At 41.2% G+C, this 10,423-nt stretch overlaps 1 protein-coding gene across 16 annotated transcripts in view; it reads right to left on the reverse strand.

The window, feature by feature from the left end:
- ROBO2 (roundabout guidance receptor 2) overlaps positions 1-9,860 on the reverse strand; it is an 878,643-nt gene extending 868,783 nt beyond the window's left edge. For 10 of the 16 annotated variants that reach the window (XM_075263397.1, XM_075263392.1, XM_075263383.1 and 7 more), the window contains exon 1: positions 9,070-9,859. In XM_075263397.1, coding sequence (XP_075119498.1) covers positions 9,070-9,190 — 121 coding nt within the window. In that variant the 5' untranslated portion in view covers positions 9,191-9,859. Of the gene's footprint in view, positions 1-9,069 lie in introns of all 16 variants that reach the window. The other 6 variants (XM_075263395.1, XM_075263388.1, XM_075263387.1 and 3 more) reach the window with 2 other exon arrangements.
- Positions 9,861-10,423: the final 563 nt, after the last annotated feature.

Genomic DNA, 10,423 nt, shown 5'->3' on the forward strand with positions numbered 1-10,423 from the left:
GATGAGCGAACAGTAAAATGTTCGAGGTTCGATATTCGTTTCGAGTAGCCCCTCAATATTCGACTACTCAAATCGAATATCGAACCCTATTATAGTCTATGGGGGGAAAATGCTCGTTTCAGGGGTAGGCAACGTTTGATCAAATTATACTTACCAAGTCCACGAGTGAGGGTCGGGCTGGATCCTCCGAGACGTCTTCTCCGTGCAGAGTCCCCGCGGCGTCTTCCAGCTCTTTATTCACTCTGCCAGGCATTGGGCCTGGGCAGAGCCGACTGCGCATGCCTGCACTACAAGCGGACATGCGCAGTCGGCTCTGCCCAGGCCCAATGCCTGGCAGAGCGAATTCAGAGCCGGAAGACGCCGCGGGGAAGCTGCACGGAGAAGACTTCTAAACGTAGGAGAAGAACCAGCGTTGATTGGCCGACTGTATAGCATTCGGCCAATCAATGCTGGTTCTGCATTGAACTTTTACATTCAAACAGCGAGTGGTACTCGATCGAGTACGAGTATTTCGAATACCGTAATATTCTATCGAACACCTACTCGATCAAGTACTACTCGCTCATCTCTAATGGTTTGGTCTGGTCACACTATAGAGCCCTCTACAATCCACGAAAACTACTACCAGTGACTTAGGCTGGGTTCACACGGGGATTTTCGGACCAGATTTTGACACGGAATCCGCCTCCAAAAAAAACCGCCTCCCATTGACTTCAATGGGAGCCATTGACTTCTTTTTTCCGCTAGCGGTTTTGTGCTGCTCTCGGAAGAGAGAAGCCACTTGCCCTTTCGTGCCGAGGATTCCGCGTCGCGACACCTCACTCCTGACTAGGCCCTTCATTTGGGCCTAATCCAGAGTGCAATGAGCCATTTTTGGACCAGATTCTGAGGCGTGTGAACTCAACCTTACCGGCACCCAAAGCTTTACTGCTCCCCCATATTCCTATTAACGTCACATCTACCAAAAGTCAGATCACCCCCAATAACTGAATAGAAGGAATTACTTGGCACTCACCGAAAATAGCGTAAAAAGTTGAAACTTTATTGAAGAATGTCCATACAAAGTTTTAAAAGCGGGAGGAGGCACGCTCAGCAACCGGGCGACAGCTGTTTCGTACACAAAATATACTTTTTCAAGCTCGTACTCACCCCCAATAACTCCAATCCGAGAAGTGATCGAAACATGAAATCATCCGGGCATTATGTTATTCCGACTCGCTACAAAACCTAATAAATATGTCACACTTGATGGCGTGTATAATTTACATGACATGATGCTATATATATCGGTCGTTCATTATCCATAGAGACCAATTACTCCTCCAAATGATTACTACCGTATGCTCGTCTGTTTGCCATATGCGTTGATACGTCTCTCGTAATATCGGATACAAAGTTTCCTATTTGACACAACAGAGAGGAATAAACATCTTCTCCCGTAATAAGGACTTAGTACCTAAACACTTATGCAGATCGCAGCCGAGGGAGGGGGATGGTAAGGATGCACTAATGTTACACAAGTGGCGACACGCCATCGTGATTACCGGCATAGATTGAATAGTGTTTAATCACCGCCCCCCCTGTGACTACGGCATGTGTAATTATATGTATACACCACTGTATATTCCCACGAGGACTCCAAGACTTATTGCCAAGTCATTAGTATTTAGCCACAGTAGTATAAATGTTGCGCTCACAGGTCAACCCATAAAATTGATAATTAGTTCTTTGCAAAGTTAATATGGAGAGGGCAATGGTGAAGACCCGCGCCGGGCCTGTGTGGTATACTGAAGATTAATCCTTAATCATTTAATTGAAGAGCTGGTGAGGGAATCGGTAATTGCTGAAGAAGCAACAACCAACCTCAACCGGGGAGGCTGCGAATACAATGCGAGCAGGAGGAAAGAAACATGACTGGCAGCCGATCCATTGGGCATAAACAGGTGGAAAAGGTTTGATAATAATAAACTTTTCTAATATTCTCAAAGCCCGATAGTGTAATGCAAAAGGCATTTTATTCATAGCCGATCACTCATACGGGATGTCTGAAAGCAAGAACTAGCGTGAGGAAGGAGATACCGGTGTACGGATGGAGCCAGGCGAAGACTCACTGCATTCAGTTTGCGCTATGGTGGTCTATATAGGGGGGCTTTGTAACAAAGTGCAGAACACAAATATCACAAGATAAATAGATAGATAAATAGATAGATAGATAGATAGATAGATAGATAGATAGATAGGAGATAGATAGATAGATAGATAGATAGATAGATAGGAGATAGATAGATAGATAGATAGATAGATAGATAGATAGATAGATAGATAGATAGATAGATAGGAGATAGATAGATAGATAGATAGATAGATAGATAGGAGATAGATAGATAGATAATAGATAGATAGATAGATAGATAGATAGATAGGATATAAATAGATAGATAAATAGATAGATAGATAGATAGATAGATAACAGATGGATGGATGGATGGATAGATAGATAGATAGATAGATAGGAGATAGATAGATAGATAGATAGATAGATAGATAGATAGGAGATAGATAGATAGATAGATAGATAGATAGATAGATAGATAGGATATAAATAGATAGATAGATAGATAGATAGATAGATAGATAACAGATGGATGGATGGATGGATGGGTGGATAGATAGATAGGAGATAGATAGGAGATAGATAGATAGATAGATAGATAGATAGATAGATAGGAGATAGATAGATAGATAGATAGATAGGATATAAATAGATAGATAGATAGATAGATAGATAACAGATGGATGGATGGATGGATGGGTGGATAGATAGATAGATAGGAGATAGATAGATAGATAGATAGATAGATAGATAGATAGATAGATAGATATGAGATAGATAGATAGATAGATAGATAGATAGATAGATAGTATATAAATAGATAGATAGATAGATAGATAGATAATAGATAGATAGATAGATAGATAGATAGATAGATAGGAGATAGATAGATAGATAGATAGATAGATAGATAGATAGGATATAAATAGATAGATAGATAGATAACAGATGGATGGATGGATGGGTGGATGGATAGATAGATAGATAGATAGGAGATAGATAGATAGATAGATAGATAGATAGATAGATAGGAGATAGATAGATAGATAGATAGATAGATAGATAGGAGATAGATAGATAGATAGATAGATAGGAGATAGATAGATAGATAGATAGATAGATAGGAGATAGATAGATAGATAGATAGATAGATAGATAGATAGGAGATAGATAGATAGATAGATAGATAGATAGATAGGAGATAGATAGATAGATAGATAGATAGATAGATAGATAGAGCGATAGGATATAAATAGATAGATAGATAGATAGATAGATAACAGATGGATGGATGGATGGATAGATAGATAGATAGATAGATAGATAGATAGATAGATAGATAGATAGATAGAGTAAGCAAAACTTTACCGAACACTTAATATACTACTACATTTTAACAGGTTGTAACTTTATCCATGGTTTTTGTGCTCTGTGATAGATTGTGTTGATACTAAGGTTTAACTTTGCTCCGTCTTTCTGGAGCGCTGCCCTATTAATCTACCTACACACAATAGGACAGCACTCCAACAAAAATAATGGCCCTACCTACCGCAATCCTTATAGAAAACATAATGCATCCCACCCACTGCCTTCCCCTTGACAAACATCATGGTGCCATCCACTGTCTTCATTTTGACAAATATGACGATCCCAGCCATCAGCCATATTCTTACCCATGGCACCATGGTAAATACGTTAGTCCCATGTACTGTCTTACTCATGGCAAGAATTGTGGTTCCACCATGATGATCCGACCAATTACCTTTCCCTGGCAAATAAGTCAATTTCAACGAGTATAAAATTGACCTTACATTGCCTAATACTTCTTTCTTCGACCATTGTCCAGTGAAAAGCATGGCTGCCTTCTTCCGGAAATCTCCATGGAAATCAATGGAAACTTATTTATTGACTCATCTATAAGTAATCTGTGACTGTATACTTGTATACTAGCTAGATAACATATATAAACCTGACTCTGGGTTTATTTCACATTGATGTGACCGGATCCGGCCATGGGCTATGTCATGTGCTGATGCCAAGAATTCTTTCCTTTAAGCTATTGTCTTTGGAAATGATAGAGTTAAACAACACCGCACCCCGCGGACAGGCCTATGTGTAATTTGGCTTATTGACCTAATTAGGATGTTGCTTTAACTCTTTCCTTTCCTTAGAGGAAACACTCGACCGACGTCAATCCTTTCAAAGAACGTTCTAGAACAATGTATCCCACCGATAGAGTGTCGGCCAGGTCGGGTATATATCATAGCAAAGCAGATTTCTAAGAATCAAACGTTGAACTAATTGTAATGCAACATCAATCCAAAGGTCAGATGTCAGATTAAGATGTAGCTTCTATATACTAAAGTGTATCGGCTTGGTGTTCCAACCATGTGTCCGGATACAATTACTATCCTGCATCCTGTATGTCTTGGGAATGCAAAGTGCAGAAGATGGAAAAGTTGGAAAGTAATTCTGTGGATCATATCGGACCAGCCTCAAAAATTGCTTTATAAATCATATTTACCATATGGGAAAAAAATGTATACAATGTTGCATTAAGTATCCCCAAATTCTAGTACCGAGCTTGGCATAGCAGACGTAGCCATTTAGGTCTATTTCAGGTCCGGCACGCATTGAACTCCTAGAAACCTCCAATATCCCTCAGTCAGCCCGGGGCATCCAGGGGATTGCGGTAACTGTAGTCTATATACAATAAAGATAATGGAAGCCGTCTGATATTAAGAGAGTCACAATATATGGCTGAGCCCTTTTGATATCAGAGTAATACAGCTGGAATAGAGCAAGAACCTTTCACCACTCGTATGAGATTAAAGCTGTATTTCTGTCGAAACTTGGTCTTTTCATCCTCTTGAACCTATTGTGGAAGAGGCAACGGCAGTAATAAAAGGTGCTGGAAAGGTGGCCATAGTAAGACATCTCTGCCGTATCTAGATACATATAGGTGTAATAACTGGAAGGGCAAAAAGCTCATAAACATGATGGGTGTGAGCAAGGAAGAAAAGTACAGAAGTGAATATAGAAAAGCAAATGTCCGTATAAATCGTAAAAAGTTATAATGTAGTAAAAACAATAGGAAAAAGGAAGGTGAACATGTATTCCAGTCTGCCGGGGGGATGTTATAGAGCAGGAGGAGCAGAGCAGATGGATAGGTACAAAGACTCAGCCAATCTATTGAATCCCATCCACATATTGCAGAAAAATATGCGCAGCGGACATGCAAAAACCATCACCATTTTGAAGATTGCACCTACAGAAATGCCAACAGTTTCCCTGAATGCCGACGCAATGTGGGTTCTTAGTCTAAGGGCTCGTTCACACGGTGGAAACATTTTTTTTGTGGTTTTTTTTGTGCAGCTAGCAGGGCACCGGCATCCCGCTCCTGATCAGGCCGAATGAACGGGGACTAAGCAGGAGCCTGTCTTAAGCCATAGAGTCATGTCGCTTCTTTTTTTCCGCTACCAGCGGAACAAAAACTAAGTCAATGGGAGCCATTTTTGCAGGTGGATTTTGAGGCGTCACAATCCGCCTGCAAAAACTCTGTGTGAACGGCCCCTCAAGTGGTTTTCTAGGATTGAACTAAAAACTCAGGGCTCGGATGGGGTAAAAAAAAAAAGAAATGATACTACCTATTCCCAGACTTCAGTGCGACCAGCACATCCCCCATTTCTGATGGTCAATGGACCACCTGAGCCAGAAGTGCAGAGTGTCTTGTGACCACTGTTGGCCAGTGATTGGTCACCTGATCCCAGGCAATCCTTGGCCAAAAGGAAATAGGGACCAAGGACTTGAGACAGCAGAGTGTTGTTTCTTTATTTATTTTTACCCCATCATCTGCCCCCAGTGAGTTTTTAATTTGTCCCAAAAACTCCTTCTAGGCTTAGGAGTCCAATGGGTGGTCCCAATCACAGGTACAATATCTCTCTATGTATATCTAAACAGAAGAGGCCAAAACTAAAGAAAGCTCCAGTTGAAATAAAAGAGAACTTTACAAAAAGTTATTGACTGCTTACATCTCTTCAAAGGAACCGAGCTGCAATACCTGATATGTCCGACAGACAAGTAGACTTGTTTACAGGTTACAAGAGCTGTATACCTTGTAGTATAATCTGTATTAGTTATCAGTTCTTCCATAGTGGTCTACAGTCGTTGACTTTGTCGCAGGGTTGAGGAGTAATACCCAACCCAATTAAAGCAATCACACATTGTATCAACTGTCTCAGTCATCTATTTAGTAGCTATTTGTTACTTTGTATTTTTGTTATACATGCTTATCTCATGTATCAGGAGTGATATGGTTAGGCGTACATATGATGCATGATAACTGCCAGCCTTACTTATGGGGGTATTCTGGTTATACTAAGTTATTACATCTATCCATCGTTTGTTCGGTCTGACCACTCAGACTCTTACTCATCACCCAAGTCAAGATCCCATGTCCCCCATTTTCTCTAGTCTTATACTCCAGGAAGATCTTCACATTATTTTATTATTGCATTACATCTATTGTTGGCTAGAAAACCTTTTTCCTATAGGGTTTTATTAAAAATCCCGCTTGCCTTTTCTTCTTCCACTTTCATTCGCTCTCATATAGTGCAAGCTGCCGTGTCCCCTTTTCCCCATTGGGCATAATTCTTATAGGTTTGATAAAATTTCAACTTAAGGAGTGTTTATGAGCCGCTAGGACAACGGAGATAACACTGATGGAGCCATCAGACGGCTTCTCAGACGGCACACTTAGAGATAAGAGGACACAGCACCCGGCACTATATGAGAGCAAATGAAAGCTGCCAAAGAAAAAGGAAGCAGAATTTTTTAATAAAACCCTCTGCTTGTGACTACACCTTTAATGTCTACTTTACTTAAAGTTCTAAAGAGACAACGCTGAGCTAAGACCAGAGACTGAACTTCATACACTCATTATTGCAAAGTTTCATTTACTATCTGAGCTTTTTTCAAGGCATGTTTACCCAAGAGTTTTTTCAAGCTTTCCCTGTTTTATCTGATACGAGAGCCCTTTCTAAACCCTTTGGCTCATAGCCGGTGCCCTTTTGAAGTCCTTGCATCACTTCACCTCTATTTCAAGCTTCTGCCATAGTCGAGAGCTTTTTGTGACATGCCTTTAGCTTCTGCCAGAGCCTTTTTCAATCTCTCGATTTACAGCTTTTTTTCTGAGATTTTGCAACATTTACTGCCAGAACCCTTTCAAACATTTCGACTCCTGTGAGAATCCTTTTCAAGCGCAGACACGTATCCGCTGATGTGAGAGCCTTTTCAAGCTTTTTCAATGGAACATTCCGGCTGAGAATCCTCATGGCTTGAAAGGAGAAACATAAGTAGATTTTATTTGTTGAACTTTCTAAGTCATACAAACCCATCTCCTAAATGGCTTTTTCACCCATAAATATATACGGTATACACTTGCTCTTCCGTATAACAAATGGCCCTGTACATAAACCGAGCACAGTTTTGCACATAATGTATCCATTTGTTTATGAACTGCCGTAAAACGACAACTTTCCAGCCTATCGAGCAGTTCTCGGGTCTTCCATTTTATTGGACTTATTATCCCCTTGCCCTAGCGGCACGGGCTAAGTGGCTCTTGGAAGTTGTCCATTGAAGTACTGTAGGTAAAAGATTTGCAGCGTCCTAATGCAACAAAGGAAACCCGGAAAGGAGGGGTGTGAGTGACTGCTGCTGCCGCCGCCGCTGCTCCTGCTGCTGGGATGTTGCTATAAATTATTTAAACTTCTTTTTTTAATGTTGATGCTTCTAGTTAACCTTATATCGCTCCATGGAGCGCCGGCGAAACAAAAGGCATAGCACATAGCATGATAACAACAGACATTAGAGAGATCCTTGCTGGCAAAAGCTGTGCAACAAAATGACTTGAATTACCCATAGAAATGTAATAGGAAACACACCGGCACAGAAGAAGCGTGGTTAACCCCTGCACTGCAGAGGGGGAGTGCGAGCAGCAGCAAAGACAGACACAACTCCAATATTTGACTTTCCCCAGTTACCATAGGCATACAGCGATTTTCCATTTAGACAGAAGTTCAGCAGAGTCTGATGCCGATATGACAAAGCATTAGCCTGTGCGATTCTTTTAATAAGGTCAATCTAATTTACCTCTATAATCAGATCAGTGCTGGAATATTAATCTAGCTCTCGGCATCCCGAATTCACAGCTCCTAAATGACAATACGTGGATATCTGATGGAGCCCTTGTCCTAATTCCTGCAGAGCAAACATTTCAATGGCAAAATCAATGTCCCAAATCTTCTAAAATTCACAAAGTCAACAAAGTAGATAAGCCTGGGTGATGCCTAACATCAGCACACGAGGTGCAGTAGATGCTGGAGGACCTATCACGAAATCTGCTAAAATTCAGAAAGTCAACAGAACTGATAAGCAGGACCACACAAGGTGCAGTAGATACTTGAGGATCTAGTATAAAATCTTCTAAAATTCAACAAATTTTGATAAGCCTTGAGAACATCTAATATCACCACGCAAGGTGCAGTAGATACTTGAAGATCTAACCTGAAATTTACAGGGTCAACATCATTGATAAGCTTTGGTGACACCTAACATCACCACACAGGTGCAGTAGAAAAATCTGCTCAAATTTACAAAGTCAACATAATTGATAAGCCTAGAGGACATATAACATCACCAGGCAAGGTGCAGTAGATACTTGAGGATCTAACCTAGTCAACATAATTGGTGACACCTAATATCACCACAATAGATGCAGAAGAACCTATCACAAAATCTGCTAAGATTCACAAAGTCAACCAAACAGATACCTAACCTCACCACTCAAGGTCCAGTAGGTATCTCCAAAGCCAAACTCTACCGAACCTCAGCAATCTCCATCCTGAGTCCATAAAACATCAATAAGTTGGTATGGGTAGAAAACTTTTCCAACTTACCCCCTTTCCAGTTTTTGCCTTTGGTCCTGCTAACCTTACTTAAAGTTCCACCATGGAAAATGAGCAAAAGGATGAAGATAAGTTCAGGGGTGATGATCCTGCGTTTCTCGGAAGATAACATGTCCAGATGTTCATTTCACACCGTTCCTAACATCTCCTTGTACTCCACGGTGCCCCTTTTTTTTTCCCCCCGATCAGAGAGAAGTCATTAATCACTGAAGAATCAGAGCGCACAGTTGGTTTGCCATGACTGGATGTAGAAGCAATATCTCAAACATGTAGCCCTGAGGTAAAGCACATTGCTCACTGCTCCCGTTTCATCAACACACAGAGCAGGCAGCGAGCACGGCTGCTAGTTCACGCCAGCAAAATGCACATCTCTTCTCGTCACTTTGCTTATATTCTGGATATATCCCTTTGTTTTCACCCAGAGATTGATTGACAAATATAAAAACTGTAATGACTGTGTCCGGCAGGAACGAGAGAGAAAATATGCTAGGCTTGGTCAAAACAGATGAGAGGCAGTAACACTGACAGCTCAAAGCTTGGCTGCCTGAGCCTAATAGCCGTGCATGCAACTAAATTGCTCTTTTAAGAGTAATAGGGCTTCGGTAAAAGCCGGTGTCATTGCCACTTGGGTGGAAAGTGCAGGGTTTATAAAATCACCGTGAACCCTGCGTGAGACGGGCTGAGTCCGAGCTGCAATGCCAAGGTCTGGACGAGAGGGTGTTATTGCCTTTCTGCTACGTGGAGGTGGATGTTTATGATAGTGGAGCATCCGAACGTTCAGGTCTCGTAGAATGAAAACCACATTGTATCACGTCTTCCGATTATTTGGGGAGATTATAAAAATAGATTTTATGTATCTCTCGCGCACTAATTATTTATGCCGCCTTTTGAAATATTTAGCAATCCGAAGAAAAGTACAAGCTTGTTCTGTTTTATATTGCATGAAAAGAGACCAGATCGGAGTCATCCGCAGCAGTAATGTTCTAGGCAGATTTCCGCTACGTCGTTCAGATATTTTTTTTTTTTTATGCCGGGGCTCCTGATGACATTGGGAGTTTTAACCGTTTCTAGGAAGGGCAGGGCTGAAAGGGTTAAAGCGAGGCGAAGGGATGGTTGGATTAAGCGGGTCACGTGGACGAGTTTGTGAATGGCGGATGATACTTGGCAGCGCTTGGTGCACGTGCCTGCAGTTTAATGAGTGGTGGTGAATGTTTAATGTCTGGTTAATCTATAGCCGGTCCGAGCTGAACATGTTCGATCACAGACTACAATATTAGCGCGCGCGCTTTTTTTTTTTATTGTTAGCAGATAGCGTACGGTTTTATTACAGGTGGGATTTAATGTA

The sequence above is a fragment of the Leptodactylus fuscus genome, chromosome 2 (assembly GCF_031893055.1).
Source record: "Leptodactylus fuscus isolate aLepFus1 chromosome 2, aLepFus1.hap2, whole genome shotgun sequence".
In the NCBI taxonomy this organism is placed as follows: domain Eukaryota; kingdom Metazoa; phylum Chordata; class Amphibia; order Anura; family Leptodactylidae; genus Leptodactylus; species Leptodactylus fuscus.